The sequence below is a fragment of the Plodia interpunctella genome, chromosome 17 (genome assembly GCF_027563975.2).
Source record: "Plodia interpunctella isolate USDA-ARS_2022_Savannah chromosome 17, ilPloInte3.2, whole genome shotgun sequence".
Taxonomy (NCBI): Eukaryota; Metazoa; Arthropoda; class Insecta; order Lepidoptera; family Pyralidae; genus Plodia; species Plodia interpunctella.
The window spans coordinates 7,178,065-7,194,750 of record NC_071310.1 but is presented as its reverse complement, the minus strand read 5'-3'; the positions used below and the strand labels follow the sequence as shown (position 1 = coordinate 7,194,750).

The 16,686-nt window shown below is 35.7% G+C and overlaps 4 protein-coding genes across 5 annotated transcripts in view; 1 reads left to right on the top strand and 3 right to left on the bottom strand.

Moving 5' to 3' along the window:
- LOC128677322 (lopap-like) overlaps positions 1 to 802 on the bottom strand; it is a 3,371-nt gene extending 2,569 nt beyond the window's left edge. The window contains exon 1 of the mRNA XM_053758071.1: positions 764 to 802. Within this exon, the coding sequence (XP_053614046.1) occupies positions 764 to 802 (39 nt within the window). The remainder of the gene's footprint in view (positions 1 to 763) is intronic.
- Positions 803 to 1,135: 333 nt separating this feature from the next.
- On the bottom strand, positions 1,136 to 3,143 carry LOC128677298 (apolipoprotein D-like). 2 transcript variants are annotated; one of them, XM_053758042.1, is made up of 4 exons: positions 3,009 to 3,143; positions 2,356 to 2,587; positions 1,774 to 1,875; positions 1,136 to 1,353 (listed from the first exon to the last, which is right to left on the bottom strand). In XM_053758042.1, exons 1-4 carry the CDS (start codon positions 3,120 to 3,122, stop codon positions 1,163 to 1,165), a joined length of 639 nt encoding a protein of 212 aa, XP_053614017.1. In that variant the 5' UTR covers positions 3,123 to 3,143; the 3' UTR covers positions 1,136 to 1,162. The 2 variants fall into 2 exon arrangements, with proteins under 2 accessions (XP_053614017.1, XP_053614019.1); XM_053758044.1 differs by lacking the exon at positions 1,774 to 1,875.
- Positions 3,142 to 7,299, top strand: LOC128677299 (lopap-like). Its single transcript, XM_053758045.1, has 4 exons — positions 3,142 to 4,747; positions 5,840 to 6,062; positions 6,602 to 6,706; positions 7,049 to 7,299. Exons 1-4 carry the CDS (start codon positions 4,637 to 4,639, stop codon positions 7,240 to 7,242), a joined length of 633 nt encoding a protein of 210 aa, XP_053614020.1. The 5' UTR covers positions 3,142 to 4,636; the 3' UTR covers positions 7,243 to 7,299.
- Positions 7,300 to 8,720: 1,421 nt separating this feature from the next.
- LOC128677300 (bilin-binding protein-like) lies at positions 8,721 to 14,281 on the bottom strand. Its single transcript, XM_053758046.2, has 4 exons — positions 14,120 to 14,281; positions 11,355 to 11,568; positions 10,387 to 10,488; positions 8,721 to 8,997 (listed from the first exon to the last, which is right to left on the bottom strand). The coding sequence occupies exons 1-4, from the start codon at positions 14,225 to 14,227 to the stop codon at positions 8,807 to 8,809; spliced, it is 615 nt and encodes a 204-aa protein (XP_053614021.1). The 5' UTR covers positions 14,228 to 14,281; the 3' UTR covers positions 8,721 to 8,806.
- Between the last annotated feature and the right edge of the window lie 2,405 nt (positions 14,282 to 16,686).

The window sequence follows — 16,686 nt, the reverse complement described above, 5'->3', positions numbered from 1 at the left end:
ATACGTGAGGTCAGATCCGTATATAGTAGTAGACTAGTAGACTTGTCGGTAGTATTCGTTGGAGTTAACGATGAAATACCTTTTATCAAATTTATATTCTGATTGCCGTCTCCATTTTGTAGATAGATCATCAAGATGCATTTAAATAGAAGCTATTTATTAAAATCAAAACTCACGGGGCACAAATGGAAACATAGGTGCACTGACACAGGTTCCTCTGAGCTTTCTCAGTATCTTCCTCAGCCATACAGCCACAGTACGAGGTAGTAGAAGTAGGTAGGAGCATAGGATCTCAGATTCCTAATATTTCTTTCCCGCGCCTAGCGGTATTGGGCGACATTGTTAGATCATTGCATGCTTTTATCCTTGACGATATAAGAACAACACTTCTTACAACCTTTCTGACTATGACTAATAGTTTATGTTTCAGTTTCAGCCTGGATTCTGTCAAGAAATTCAACCTTAGACACAGAGACACGCGACAAGGCTCGTTTGGAACTAAATGCGATACCTTACGCAAGTGTAGCATATCTGGAGCCAGTTCCTCAAAGTGAAGCTGACTGTGACTTCCACTGGACAGCCCATGTGCAGTCCGTTAATATGGAAAATTATATAAACAATGATTAAAGTAAAGTAACATAATATCACTTTCGTTTTGTTATTTACGACAATATAGGAATACCAAAATAAATGCTTTTATATAGAGTGTGTTGTGGATAACATCAGTGTCAGATTTTTCGCAAGTTGCCTAAAGACACCTGACTTGATTATTATCACCATCAAACGGCAAGTAGTCGCTCATGTCTAATCGGTTAATCTGGTAATAATGAAATCATCTTTTTCGTCCACTTATTTCCTTCAAAGTTTCCATTATAAAACAAATTGTGGTTTTAACTTTAAAATAAACTTTACTGTGAAAGAAAAAATATATAAGTCTGTAGAAACAACAATATTGTTTATAAAGATCGTATCGATTTAAAGACTAAATTCTAACTATTAAAAATAGTAAAATATTACTATTTTTTAGAGTGAGGTCTTCGGTATACTTTCATTTTGCAGTTGCCGTTTATCCGTCGTTTGACTGGTGTGAAAAGCCCATTAATTCCACCGATTATTTGTTAAATAAAAAATAAAATATAACAAATACATGTATTACACCCATTTAAATGGGTACAGGGTATCTAAATGTCATGGGTTCAGTCTCCTCATCGGAATAATACTTCGGTGCGCAGTTAGAGTTGTCATCTTTTACCAACGTCTCTGGGTCTACACCAATCTGACTCAATGGCTTGATGGCCAATGTCTTGGAAACCTCGTTCAGTGATGGTGTCCTTGATAATATCCATACGTATACTGAAAAAACATAAATAGTGAATTGATAATAGGCAAATTTAGGATTTTTGAAATTCAGTGGCCAATAGAGAAAGGACACTAAAAATAGTTACAGATGATAATATAATTCTTACTCATTACCCAAAATATATTTAATATTTAATAGGCACAAAATTTGCAATGTTATCTTTGATTTAGATTTTTAATATAGTGCAGCCACGGGCTTCGCTGATAAATCAAAAGGTATTTTCGAAATTAATTCAGATAATAATGGACAATACACAGAAATATCTAATTATTGACAAAGATTTGTCGCAATCACAGAAACTGCTGACATGTTACTATAAATACAGGAATAATAGCTTGTTATTAAAATCTATTTCAAGATAGAACTGTACTTAGATGTTGTTATATTTATCGAAATAAATTGATGAAACTCACTGAAATGTTTGTTGATGAGTGGGCTGTATTGACACGTGTACACAGTGGCGTAATGGTGGTAGTTAGTGGCCAGAATATGGAATGGATATCTTCTATTCTTTACTGAAATCATAAAATAGATGTGTACGTACATATGTGGAACTAGCTTGCTCGCGACTCCTCCCACGGTAGTCTATATTTGAATTAGGGTTAATTATGTAATGGGTAAATTTAATCGCTTCGTCCAAATCAAAATCCACGAGAGGATATATGGTCCTATTCTAGGACGGAACCACACAATACCGAAGTAGAACTTTTAACGTATATCGCCATCAGCTACCAATAACTACTAAAACTCACCGTCACCTGTGAAGCGGTGTTGGCCCACGACTATGGACCGAAAGGTATACCAATTGCTTCCGATGAATGAAAACATTCTGAGGAAACATACATTCTAGTCGATGATTTATCATCTAGTGTGTGAAATAGAGAAGGCAATGGCCAACGACTACATTAAGAATGCGAAGAAATTCATTATATATCTCACATAATGGTAACCCTCAGCCTTGAGAATACGGAAGAATATAGGAAAGGAAAACTCACTTCTTCTAGGAGCATTCTGATAAGTGAATGTGATGTCCAAATTCGATCCCTTCTCTATGTCACTAGGTATCTCCAGTTTCCCTAAACTGTATCTGTGAAATAAACCCCGGTCTACCCTGGACTGGTTGAGGTAGATTCCTGTGGGTGTGTTGAGTAACTTTAACGTAGAACAGTTGTTCTTCTGTTGTCCGTCACTCGCGAAATGATAGGCTTGGTACCAGGTATCGTAAAACTGGAAAATAAATTTAATAATGTTACTCAATTTGTCGAAGCCATTAAAGTTCGGCGAACTGTTTGCCGATAGTATTTCTTTCTTTTCGAATGTTTTACTTGGTAACACTACTGGTCTAAGATTTTATTTGTCACCTAAGGTTTCTGACATGTCTTTAACGGCTACCTACCGCTACTAGTATAAAGCTGGCATTAAATTTATCTCGGATATTATTTATATATTCAAAGGTGTAAGTAAGTTATTTGAAAGAATAAAGTTTAATAAATAAACAATTTAACTAGCAGGTAAATTACAAATTTACACAAATTTAAAGTTTTTATAAATCAAATGTTATTTAACCCTATAAATATTTTTATTTGACCCCATTCACATCAATATAAACACAATTTTACTCGTAAGTAAATAGATGGTTTGGACTTACATCTTGAAGTCTAAAATATTCTTGCAAATTAACATTTTCTGGACATTTGTCTGGTAAAGTGAAATAGGCGGAAGCACCATACAAACTTATACAAAATATAACAATCTTAAACATAATGAACGCGACCAAGGCACTCTGAGATTTCAATACAAATAAACTTCAGTAGTTAACAACTTATAGGTTATCTCAGTTCAAATTGCAAATGTTGTGACGCCAGATAAATCACTTTAATTCTAAGAAGATTTATTTGTAAATAGCCACACAAATAGATTAAATCAATATATTTTTACAACTACTAACTAACGAGGAAAAGCTGACTATAAACGATGAAAAGGAACGGAAGAATGTAACTAGCAGGAGCTATATAATTTTAGTTATAAGCCGTGCTAATTCTCTGAAGTAGTGCGATGCGTTACGATACGAAGCGATACGATACGAAGCGATACGATACGAAGCGATACAATACGAAGCGATACGATACGGTATGATGGGGTGCGACTAAACAACAAAGTACCTTTTTCCATTTAGGTACATAATTACGTAATACATACCACGTCATACCTTTAGAAGTAAGACATAGAAGTGAGAAAAAAACTATAGCAAAGATATGAAAATACAGTTGTTTTCTTCATATAAAGTAGGTGTGTAAATGCAATGTTAAATATTCATAATCGTAAAGTTTCATACTTGGTGTTTTTTGACTAAATGTCAAAAAACAACAAAAAGCAGGCGAAGTCGCGATTATATAGCTATAATCGCGACTTCGCATGCTTTTTGTTGTTGTCCTATATAAATATAATAACAATTCTTAGTAACAAATGTTATTATCACTTTCGACGAATTGTTTATCGCAATATTGATTCCTTTATGAATTTGAACCCGGTAACCTCATTACGAAAGACGCGTTTACATTAGTTCCGAATTATACCGTATTTTAAAAATATACCTGCTCGATTTTTTTGTAGCTCGATGCATAATGCCTTGTCAATGGCCTTTCTGACCCGTGGAAAACCAAAGTGGTTCTCCTAGGTGTTCCGCTATTCAAAATCTTGGACCCGTAGTTCACTTATTTCGTAAACTACTAGTAATTTCTGTTATATAGTGCCCAGGGTTCACATAACGTAAGAAATCGCCGGAATGGAACTAAATGATTTCCAAAATTTCAGATCCATCGGTCGAACATTTCTGCCTCCAAATTGGAGTTACAAAAATCTACCCGACAAACATATTTATTTATTTACCATACGATATTACAAACTAGTTTTAGCCCGCGGGATTTTCCACAAGATCAGTTATTTTTCCGGGATGAAAGGTGTCCTTCTACGTACATCAAACTATATGTCTGCAAAATATCAAGAAGATTTGTTGAGTAGATAGAATATGAAGAGGTAACAATCAAACTTAACTAAAAGCGAGTAAAATGAGGAATTCTTATAAATCTTGGCCACCAAATTCCAATGCAAATAACGTTCCATATTTCTAAAAATAGTTAAGGATGTGCATATTAAAAGACAATATAGATGATTTACGCGACAGTATAATACCGCTTTAGAAGGGGTCCGTTTATTGAATAATTGCCGCGTGGGTCCACTCGAGATCTTACGTTCGTGTAGCTTGCTTGTTCTAACATGCAGCTGTTTATATTATGTTTGGTATTTGTTGGCGCTCTCTCAGCTGAGTTCACCCTGCCTGGGGAATGTCCCGATGTTAAATTACAGGAGAACCTGGACTATACAAAGGTACAAGTATTTCTTGATTAATCTTTTCCTTTACCCTTTCCCATTCTAATAATGATTTACGGAACATGTCTCTTCCTTACATAGTTGATCTTTACTCACTCCCAAACGTTTTACAACATTTCTAATACGCGAGGTTCTTTCTTCCTCTTTTTATTCCTTCTCTTTCTATTTTCCTCCTGTCCTTGGTCATCACAAATCATTTTTTCTATTTATAAAATACTTCCAAAGCCGAAGAAGGTATTTAGAAGAAGTCAAACTTTATTTTCATTTCAATCCATCCTCCTATATATTTATTTATCCATTACATATTTAATGATATTAACAATCGTAATCCTTTCGATAAAATAGTAATGAAAAAAAAATCTATTAACTTAATGTCAAATATTTACATGCCCAATTTAATTAATAATGTTTTCTTATCATTATTTTTTGTCGTGTATAGATGACTAACATTAGATGTAGGTAGGTACAGTCTGCATGTTCCAATATTTTAAAATGATAATGGTAGATAATTTTAATTTCAATTAAGTGATTTCAAGTAAATTGTAATTTTTGTCATGCAAACGTATTTTACATAAAAGGATATTCAACTAATCCTAACTTATAATTAGTCATGCGAAAGTAAGTTTGTTACCTCCTCACGCTCTATCTACTCAACAAATCTTCTTGAAATTTTGCATACATGTAGTTTGAAGTATGGAGAAAGACATAGATTACCTTTCATCTCGGAAACTTAATGTGGGCGAAGCCGCTAGCATAAGTTAGTAAGAAACATTTTAAAATTTCTATATCTCATTGTCTATGGTTTGGATGCGGCCGGCAGCGCTGCTCCCATATATCTTCAGAAAAATCATATTTAAACAGACATCATATGTAAAAATAAGACAGTAACAGTCACATACTTATAATTCCAGCTACAAAAACTCAGATAAAGCGCAAAAAATAGACATAATTACACTCATATAGGATATTTCTATTATGTGAATACATTTATATTACTCATATTAAATTATAATTAACTATGTAATCATTAAGATCATCGTTGTGCACTCAGCTGGCAAATAAATAAATATTACTGATATTCATTTCCAGTTTTCGGGCATCTGGTATAACGCAGCCAGCTTCGCGAGCGATGGCCGCGCCATCTACGACTGCGCTACCCTGGAGTTTAAGGAGGACAACATGGGCTACACCCTGAGGGAGACCTTCGTCACTACTGATGGAAACAGGACCCAGAAGTCATACCTCGCTAGAGTTGACCCTACTTTCGATGCGGGGAACAAAGCGCAGTTTATTGTTAGTCATGAAGATGGAGGTAATTTTGATATATGGATTTTTTTGCTAATCTGTAATTGTCCCACTGCTGAATCTGCCATTCCGTCTTCCAATGAATCTCTATTGATGGCAGTTTGCTGCCACCCTGGCAGGGAATCAACCAAATCATCACTCCTTAAATCAAACTAAAACATAATTTTATTTGAAAATCAGAAGTTTCTGACTGAATTTGACCCAATAGCAAATACAGTTGAAGATACCAAAAAGAATACAGTATTATACATTCCTTAAATGGGAAGACAAAAAAATTGCATGTGTGACATGTATAACAAATCCATTTAAATAAAATAGATATACCTTTAGTAAGTTTTTTTAAACAGCCAAGTTTGGTAGGATTTTTCACAATTTTTTGTTTTAAATATCTAACTTGAATGCCATGTGTGCCAGAAGGGCGTAAACACAGAGGGAGACCGCGAAACAGATGGTAGAACGATATTGATGGGTTCCAACTGTAAACTGCTTCTTCTGATAAATTATTTTAGTTTCTAAATTAGGTATGATATAAATTTTTATTTTCAGACAAAGTCCTGCAATTCCCTTTCTACATTCTATCAACGGACAACGATAACTATGCAATCGCATATACCTGCAAATCTTTAAAGAAAAAAGCGAGAATGCACTATGGTAAGTAAAAATAAAGATTAGAAAAATAATGATCAGTTTTCTAGAAAATGGAATGGAGCATAGTTGTTAAATTTTACGAACAGCTACAAAATAATAATTTAAAACTTTGGACGGTGATTTCAATTTACTTTTAGACTAGACTATTATAATTATATTTTCGATATTTGTTTAGTGAAATTTTATTTAATAGGACAAAGACAAAGCATAGATATTCTCGTCGTGTCGAATAATATAAACCAATACCTGCAATTTGGCAGTCGTCAATACATGTTTGATGTCATTATGTGATGTATATGTGAAATAAAGTTTTACCTTAATTTAGAAATGTAATTTGTATTTCAGTATTCACCTGGATCTTATCTCGAAGCAAGGATACTCTTCATGGCGACACTTTGAAGAAGATGGAGAACGCGCTGTCCAAATACACGGAATTGGCTGCGCACCGCAACGCTTTCGTTTTTAAAGATTTCACCGAAGAAAGCTGCTCGTACACAGACCAGTATGGAGTAGATTTCTTCACCACTAACTTCTGGTAGTTTGTAGATTCTATGTTGTTATATATCTGTGATTTAAAAATTGTCTTCGGAGTTTGATTTTGTTTTTTTTTTTTTGTAAAAACAAATCCATAACTTATACTTACCTTACAATTACTAGTTGCTCCCCGGGGCTTCGCTCCTGTGGGAATTTCGGGATATAAAGTAACCTATATTCTATTCCAGGTTATATTCTACTCGAGTATCAAATTTCATAATAATCGGTCCAGTAGATTTTGCGTGAAAGAGAAACAAACATACATACACACATACTTTCGCATTTATAATATTAGTAGGATTCGTAGGAAGGATGTTTAGAATCCAAATAAGTTTAGCAATCTCTTCACTTAAATCGATTCGATGAACCAAATCTCCTATTAGAGCTGTTATGGTTAATGTGGTGGATGGACTGGTACAGACACCACAATCGCATGCAGGTGAGTCTCGCGGACCACATTTAAACATTAATCACCACAACGCCCACAATCAGTGACACAACTCTCAAAAAAAGATTGATGAACCAAAGAAACCGTAAAACTTCCTCCTTTTACATTCATAGTGTTTTTCCCAATAGGCTCTCCGACTATTTTTTCTACTTCGTAGGTTCTTCACCGTCCTTCGTCATCAGATCGGGGGCACGAATGTTCTATTTTCTGTTTGACGACCTTCAAGCCAGCACTTTTTGGACCTTATGCCAGGACCGCATGGTACGGCCTGACATTTGTTCCCGTTATATTGGTTTACTCAAGACGTGGCCGTACCGTCACGACAGGAATCGGCTACTTACTACGTAGTAAAGCTAAACACGTGCAAATGAAAGTGAGACTTAATCGGGTGGGATTATCAATTAAAATGTCAGGTCCAGAATTGTTTTGTCCGAATAAGTAATAGTAAGAAAATATTATTTTTTATCTATACTATTATTATAAAAAGAGAAAACACTACCGAACCAATATCAACAATTATTTTACCACTTGAAAGGTAGGTATATTATCCAAGATGGCTGTAGGCTATATTTTGTCTCAAAATTCCCATAAGAGCGAAGCCCCGCGTGACATCTAGTATTTAAATATTTATTTAAATATATATTCACATAGTTCAGGTCCTACAGATAATGCTATGTGGTTGCAAAAAATGTACTCACATCAGGACCATTAATAGTTTTAGCACTAAGTCGGCCTGTTGTGCAATAAAGCTTATATAAAAAAAAATATTAATTTTATTCTTTCAAGTGAGATAATTGTTTTCAGTGATTGATGTCCAAACCCAATAGCACTGAATATTGCTCTCGAGAATTTAGATCTAGGTAAATTAGAATTATTATATTAGTTGAAATTAATGAAGCTAAACAAGACCTACTTTATGAGCCAAATAGTTACTAGCCACAACCTGTTATCGAAAATTATATGCTCGACTTGCAGGGGCAGATAATAGCCATTCCGACTCGACATAAAAAAGATAATAAACAAATGAAATACCAGTTTCGATCAGAAAATTGTATTTATTTAAAAAAAACTGCCAACCAAAACTTATTCTAGTAACATGTCTTCAACTTGCTCTTTTCTAGTCACTGTTTCTTTTGCGCCTGCGCCTGAGTAACTGGGCTGCTGCTGGTGAACTTGCACGCTTCTTCAGTGAAGTCTGTCACGATCAGCTTGGTGGAGTCAATCTCCTTGGTGTGGGCTTTGAGGAAGTTGTCCACGGCTTTCTTGGCGTCTCCTTCAAGGCCCTTGCTACGGGAGAGGATCCATGCTGAGTCTGAGAATGAAAAATCACAGGAATTAAAAATCATCATTGCTCCATTGGACTTTACATTTGGTGCCGACTCTATGCAACACTATTTTATCACTCTAGTGTGACACATACGATTTATTTGAAGTGAAAACTTCTTTAGCGGCCTTGTGCACTTCTTGTGATAGGTAAATAAAAAATGTTAAAACTCGCGTCAGGACACGTGACATGGGGGCGAAGTGCGGATTTGCATTTCACTTCTCACTATCGAATCGATTCGAAGTGATACGCAACGAACCAATCACATTGCGGTATGGTTGATGTTGCGTCACAATGGCACACTGTGATTGGTTAGCTGCGTCTTACTGCGAAACTGATCGAAAATTCGTAAGACGTCAAAAATGCGCAACGTTAATATTCTAGATTTCACTTCTGCCGGCACTACCGCAGTACAACCCGTTTTTTTTTTTCTTAACTGTCACATTATCTAGTATAACAGATAATAACATAGCAAAATAGGACATAAGCGTCATACTTGGCCAGAATATCGTTCTGTCTTACTTAACATTGCTTGTACCGGCTTGCATTACACTACTACACACGGAGTCTACAAAAATATTGAAGATTCAGCTCTAGGAAGTAAAGGACGAAAGTATACAATATAAAAATAAGTTGATAAATGTACATATAAATGAAAAATTAAGTAATGTGTAGATAATACATAGATTTGTGCAAGCATCTTTGATAATATAGTTACAAGAATTACAGTTACGTCAAAGTGATGACGCGTGGAAAGATATGATGATATGAAATGTATTTAAGTACTTTTTAAAGACAAAATGTAAATATAATATTATCTGTATCGTGCATAAATCAGAGTTATTATTTAATCTTATCAAATTTTAATAAGTTTTTTGATTGAATTAAGACGATTACTGGGCAGGATTTATTATATCTAAATGCAACAAAAGGAAGTAGTTTTATATCATCTTTAATAATTAATATATTTGCCAAGCTACTAGTTCTTATCAATGTAAGATTTATCACCCGTGAATACAAATTAAATGTGTAAGTATCAATATAAAAAAAAACTTATAAAGAAAGGTCACAATGTCGTAGTTAAGTAAAAAATTGCAAAAAACTCAATTCACATACAAAGCTTTTCATATTGATCTCGACAATTACTTACATGAAACAATCAAAACAAATTAAGAAACTCACTGCTTACCCGCGGCTTCGCCCACTTATAAAACAGAATTGTATTTAAATATGTAGGTATGTTTGAAAATTAAAATTTTGATTCAGAAATTAAAATTTCTGCGGCTAATTTCCTCATGATAATTTATTGGTAAATATTTATGAATTATTACTATAAGAGAGTTACAATTACTATGAACTTTAAGAACTTGATCTTACCTGTGTGTGCCTTGGTCTGATCGTCGTACTTGCAGCTGTACGCAACAGCATAGTGGGTATAGTCAGTAGCGACTACGCTCAGTGGTGTTTCACGACTCTGATCTGAAAATATACAGAAAAATATCTATTATCATGTCTATCCCTTGCGGGGTAGACAGAGCTGAGAATTGCGACACTGGACGCCCAAGTTTTAGCTGTCTAGTGTCATTATTATTGGAATTGAGATTAAATAGTGACAGGCTGCCCATCCTTGATTGACTTTTATAATCAGCGTGATAGGAGAAGCAGCTGGAATATTGTATAAGTATTTCTTTGTATCGCTATTGTATTATTATATTAATTGTATTATTCGTCATCACAATTTTGGATTTTGCTAACATGGCCAAGAGAGAAGTCCATATTTCAATTTCAGAAATCCTTCAATAAATTCGTGATTAAACTCCATCCATCCATTGAAAGTGGTATGGTTTATATTATTATATTATATCTACTATAACCTAAACACTGCTTGGGTTTTTTAATAGATAATAAAATTATGTTGCAATAATGTCGTATGAAATCTCTCATCCACTAGTTTTTACTATAGATAGAGTTTCTTTCGGCATTTCTTCTCAGCAGTGGTCGTTCTGAAATGCTAGTAGTCTGTAGCTTTGGTAAATATCATTTAATTTAATATATGACGTGAAAAAGTGCCTGTGAAGGCCTAATTTCTGAATGAAATGATTTGATTTTGATTTTGTTTATCGTAACTAAATTTATAAATGCGAATTTTTTTTTTTATTATTTATATCTTTGTTACGTCTTCACGCTTTATCTACTCAACCAAACTTCTTGAAATTTTGCAAACATATAGTTTTAATTACGGAAAAGAACATAGGGTCCGTTTCATCCTGTAAAATTAACTGCTCCTATGGGAAATATAGAGACGCAAAAGCTGGTCTCTTGAATAGCTTTAATAATTTACTTACCACCAACTTTAAGAGAAACCACCAACTTGGCACTCTTGTTTGCATCCGTAGCCAATTTGGCTGTACCTTCGACGTACTTCTGGACTCCGTCTACCACATGGGAGTTCTTCACTTTGACCGTCTCCCCCTCTTGCTTGTACTCAGCTTGGCCACACTTCCCTCCCTGTTCGTTCAGGTTGGGCGTTTTTGATACTTCATACCAGGTGCCTACGTACTGTAACATAGAATGAGAAAACTATTTAGCCAAATATTACTCTAGCTGGATCTTTCTCTGGGCTTCGAAGATTCCAGCAAAACGTTCGATGACAGATTATATCTATATATTTCAACTAAAAAAAGGGCTTCAAAAAACTCTGAAAAGTTAGAAATTGGCTATGATATTACAAATGGCCACCTATCTATCAGCTGCCTAGGCTCTTTATTCCTTAATCGCCTCGTACTACCTCCACGAGTGGAAATGGAGTGGTCCTTTCCTAGGGCGGAATAACACACGCCATATTCCACAAAACATTATATAAATATGTCTACTAAAATATGATACCTATTGTAGGATCTTGTCTGAGTATATATTTATAAAGAATTATACTCGGTATTTGACAAAGATTATTTATTTAGGGCTGGTAAATCACGAGCAATACATTTAAAATACCAACAGCCAAGAATCGTCCACCTATGACGATTACTGATTCCTGATAACGCTTGGACTTTTTATCACATGCTGTTATTATTTTATTATCATTAGATCAATATTATTGATAACAGTCGTACCTAGAAACACCACCTTATTTATTCATATTACTTAATTATTATATTTCTAGCTGCGCCCCCGGGCTTACGCTCCCATGGGAATTTCGGTCGGTCGAGTAGATTTTACGTGAAAGAGTAAAAAACATACATACACATCCTCACAAACTTTCCCATTTATAATCGTAGCAGAATTTACGCATATTTGTTACATCGTGGAAATAAACTGTTTTCATTTTGTTTTTCATAAAAAAAATATTGGTCTCATTTTTTAAATACTGAGCAAGCGAACAGGCTTGCGGCCCACCTGATGGGAAGTAGTCACCGCAGCTGGACCCCTGCAACACCAAGTTTATCCGGCCCTGAATGAATATTTTCGCACTCTTTTTAAAGATCTCCATGTTGTATTCCCTAGGGAAACGGCGGGCATACATTCCACAACCTCAGATAGTAAGAAGGACTAAGTTACTTTTACTCTGTATGCGACATTTTGGGTTCTAAAGTGTGAGGATAAATTCCCCAAGGTTAAATTTAACAAAGTAAACCATCACACCCACTCATCTTCTGGGCTACGACGCCGCGAAGCCCAGAGTCAGCATAAAAATAAACTTTAAAATTTTGAAGATTTGCCTATTATTTTACAACCGGTCGCATGCATGTTAACCCTTATTGGGAATAATATTATTGCCATTAGTTGTGAAGACTTTAGTTGCCTCGTACGACATCTATGGGATATAGGGTGGTAGCGGGACCACAGGCCACAATTAATAAAATAAAGCCATCATCATTGATGAATGTACAATTTGTGATTGAAAAATTGGATTTTCAATTGTTGACTAAACGGTCGATCGTTCTGGCGATAATCGGTCAATTAGATAACTCACGGTTGGTGACGCGCGAAGGTCATCTGAACCCACCAATTGGTTTCCTATACAATGTCAAGGTCAATTCTGATCAACCGGTAGACTGTTCGAGGTATGTCGTTCAGAGCACCGATTTAAATAGCTCCTTAGGCTTGCTTGTTGACGCGATAAACTCGGAATACATATTCGTTCCACGAGACGTTCCACGAGAAAAGGAATCTTATGAACAGCGTTGCCAGGTTCATTTTAAGAGAAAAGCGGGATTTTGAAAACTATTAGGTAAAAAAACGGGACATATATCTTTTTCACGTGTTCAATAAGAACACAAATGTTAAATTTTATTGAAAATTTAAATTAAACCTATTTTATAGATTTGTACAAAAGTAAGCCGATCTCGTGTTCTTTTTTTTTTGCTTCTGACTGCAAATCCAAAAAAGCGGGACAAAGCCCGCGCGGGAACAGTACATTTTTGAGTCAAAAATCAGGAGGTCCCGCCAAAATCGGGACGTTCCTTTGCTGCTTTTGGGGGGCATTCGCTTATACAACATTTTATGCGCATCTATAGGATTTTTATCTCATGGAACGTCACAGTCATAAATTTGTTAGTGTCAAACAATGATATGAAAACCCCGATTTTGCGCGACTTCGCCCGCATTCATTTCGTGCGTCCGCTCAATGTTATTATTGTCAATATCTCGGATTCTAAGCAACGTTTCGCGATGAAGCCTATACCAGATTTTAAATTAGACCATCCGCCATACAACTGTTAACCTGTTAACTGTAAAAAATAGCTATCAAATAAAAAAACCGCATCCAAATCGGTTCACCCGTTGATGAGCTATGGTGCCAATCCAAACATTGAAATACAAAATCTTTTGAAACGCATGCCCATAATTTAATTACCTAACACTTATTTTGCTTAGCAAGTCTCTCACGTTCTCCATCAAAACTGATCTTCATAGTATCATAGCGATGGTTTCTTCTTAATTTTTTTACTACTTTTGGATTATAACACCAAAAGAACTTTGCAGCATTTTAATTGAAAAAGTATTTTGAAAGAAAATAAAACAATCACTGACCATGAAGCTGTTCCCCATTTCCCACAGGAGCGTCTCCCATCGAAGTGCAGCTAGTAATATAAAAAAAAGGAAAACTTACAGCTGAGATGTTAAAATTCTCCACAGGTTTGATGTCTGGACAGCCACCTTCATGGACGACGCTGGCCGTAGCGGCCGCGACGAGCCCCAACACGAAAAAACGCAGCATTTTAATTTTAATAATATTAAGTCCTATCTGCCAACCTGTCTCCTCGGGAGTCAAAGGTAAACTGGCTATTCTGGACGCAAATCCACCCTTATATACTAGCCGTGGGGGTCACGGACGTTATTCAATTTTCGTTGGATTAGTTAATTGAAGAAATCGCTCAGTTGCAGAGTTCTAGAGCAATCGATGTGATTCTAGATGACCTATTGTTGCGATCGAACAGTCTTGCTTGAAGATTGTGAATAGAATGCTGCTCCTATCTTATGGAATCTTATCGATATCATGTCGATTATTCGGTGGATTTTGCACATAACTTAATATTATTTAGGCTTTCTAATTAGAAAGGCTACTAGATATGAGTTTGTATACTAATCTGACTCAAATATAGTATGAGACAACCGTTATTATGATTGAAGATGCCCCTGAACTTAATAGGCTTTGATTAGGTCTTTACCTAGCCCGTAATTGATAAGTACAAAATAAGTATGTATAACAGTAAATTGGAAATCCTGTTAATTAGACTTCCATCAGAAGCCGTCACAATCATAAATCCTAATACGATTACTGTAAAACCTCTCTTCATAGCCATATTCCTCTTGGCTAAGGTCGTGGTCATTACGTGCAATGAAAGACACACAACTTTCTTGGCACTAATAATGCAGTGTTTGCCATTGCCTTCTCCATTTCACACACAAGTGGAAAATCAAGCAATGTGCAGGTTTCCTCATAATGAGTTCCTTCACCGGAAGTAAGTGGTGGTCAATGAAAACTACTACACATGAGTCACATTGGTATACAAACTCATATGACACAAGTAGGATTCGAACCTGGGCCCTTTCGATCCTCAGGCGGGCGTCGTAACCATTACACCACCACCGCTTCTCCTCTCTCCGCTCCATCTCTGCTGTACAAAGGGCATTATCGCCGATCATCCACGACCATTTTACACAACATTCAGAGCGTGAAGCCATCACCGAGTCTAATCTACTGCATCATTGAAAGCCCTTTTTGAAACCCAATGAGCATACGACCTGATGTCATCCATAATAATATTATATTTTTGGTATTTTACTTTACCTTATTTATTCAAGGATTTCTTACAAACTAGTTACCTACATAAAATATATTCCGAAAATGAGGAACGATACGGTACTTCAGGGGATGGGTAAATTGTTTGAATTCCTAACATTAATAAAGAGAAGGAAGCTGGATTGAGAGGTCCCAAGTAAGAACTGCAGCTAATTATGCAAGGAAGGAAGCCGAAGCAAGTGAAGCGTCGGGAGAAGAAGAATATACATGGCTGATAAACTACTCCAGGTTCCAGAGAAGCACTGAGAGCTGTATCTGTAGCTGCAGCTGTAGCTGTTGAAATCGCCTTAATGATTGACATACTGCGGTAGCAGATGATAACTACCACGAGAAGAACAATAATTTAGAAAATTTTAATATTACAATTACTGATAAGGCTTCGATGTTAAAGAAAGAGTCCATTTTTTAAATGCGAAATTGCGTCTCTCTCGCTAGAATAATACCACCTTATATCCTGACGTGGATGTTGTTCGAAGCGACTAAAGGGACATAACTTTGGAAACTGATGGACAACAATAGCATTCCCAAGGAGGGTTAACGTAAGACCTCCTCCTTCACAAGAGAGACGGCTGTAAAATCACAACCGAATCTTCAATATTTTAAGGTTCATATTTTAGGCTGACGCCGGCCGGACTTTGAGGCGTTGCAGCCCTGAATACAAATGGGATCTCGCAAAGAGAGAGGGAAAATAACATGTCTGTATGTGAGCTAGCATAAATAACATTTATATGAAGCACAAACGCACTTGATGGAAAGTTTTGAGGATGAGAGTGATTCGATAATTTGGCGATGCGAGCAATTGCTGTGTCCGGCGCGCGTTGCTGCGCAGACGCACGGTGTTAGTGGCTATCCTGTTCGGGTTTTCTTATGTGATGATGACTCATGAATTAAGTAACACATTGAAGTCAGTATATTTTTGTCTTTTCAATTTAATTTCTTAATCTATTCTTACATATTATAAAATAAATCCCACTGTCGCGTCTGTGAGTAAAATGCGATAAAACTTCCAGACCGTTTTTTGTACTGTTTTCAACAAAAGATAGTGTGTATCCTGTGGTAGGTTTAGGTGTATAATTTATTATGGTTTTACCCGAGCGAAGCGGCGACGGGCCGCTAGTATATTAACATGAAAGTGTGTTTATTTGTACTTCTTTCACGTGGTCACCACCGGAGTGTTGTAAAATAAACTACGTTTTGAAAACTTCCTTTGAGATAACTCTCTCATTCTCGCATTTCTCGGTTCAGTTATATCATTTAATTAATATTTCACTAATTTCCTATATTTCAATTGATGCAAATGTAAAGATAACTGATAAGCTGACGTATTATATTACGATAAAATAAAATGTGTTAATTATATCGACATAGTTTAT

What these genes read in the sequence shown, in the direction of transcription:
- LOC128677298 (XM_053758042.1), bottom strand. Translation starts at nt 3,122, where the DNA reads ATGTTTAAGATTGTTATATTTTGTATAAGTTTGTATGGTGCTTCCGCC. An exon ending in TCAGAATGCTCCTAGAAGAA is followed by an intron (nt 1,876 to 2,355) that starts GTGAGTTTTCCT and finishes TTATGATTTCAG; the next exon opens with TAAAGAATAGAAGATATCCA. An exon ending in ACTCATCAACAAACATTTCA is followed by an intron (nt 1,354 to 1,773) that starts GTGAGTTTCATC and finishes ATGTTTTTTCAG; the next exon opens with TATACGTATGGATATTATCA.
- LOC128677300 (XM_053758046.2), bottom strand. Translation starts at nt 14,227, where the DNA reads ATGCTGCGTTTTTTCGTGTTGGGGCTCGTCGCGGCCGCTACGGCCAGC. An exon ending in AGAATTTTAACATCTCAGCT is followed by an intron (nt 11,569 to 14,119) that starts GTAAGTTTTCCT and finishes TCTATGTTACAG; the next exon opens with TACGTAGGCACCTGGTATGA. An exon ending in GGTTTCTCTTAAAGTTGGTG is followed by an intron (nt 10,489 to 11,354) that starts GTAAGTAAATTA and finishes GTATATTTTCAG; the next exon opens with ATCAGAGTCGTGAAACACCA.
- LOC128677299 (XM_053758045.1), top strand. Translation starts at nt 4,637, where the DNA reads ATGCAGCTGTTTATATTATGTTTGGTATTTGTTGGCGCTCTCTCAGCT. An exon ending in AGAACCTGGACTATACAAAG is followed by an intron (nt 4,748 to 5,839) that starts GTACAAGTATTT and finishes ATTCATTTCCAG; the next exon opens with TTTTCGGGCATCTGGTATAA. An exon ending in TGTTAGTCATGAAGATGGAG is followed by an intron (nt 6,063 to 6,601) that starts GTAATTTTGATA and finishes TTTTATTTTCAG; the next exon opens with ACAAAGTCCTGCAATTCCCT.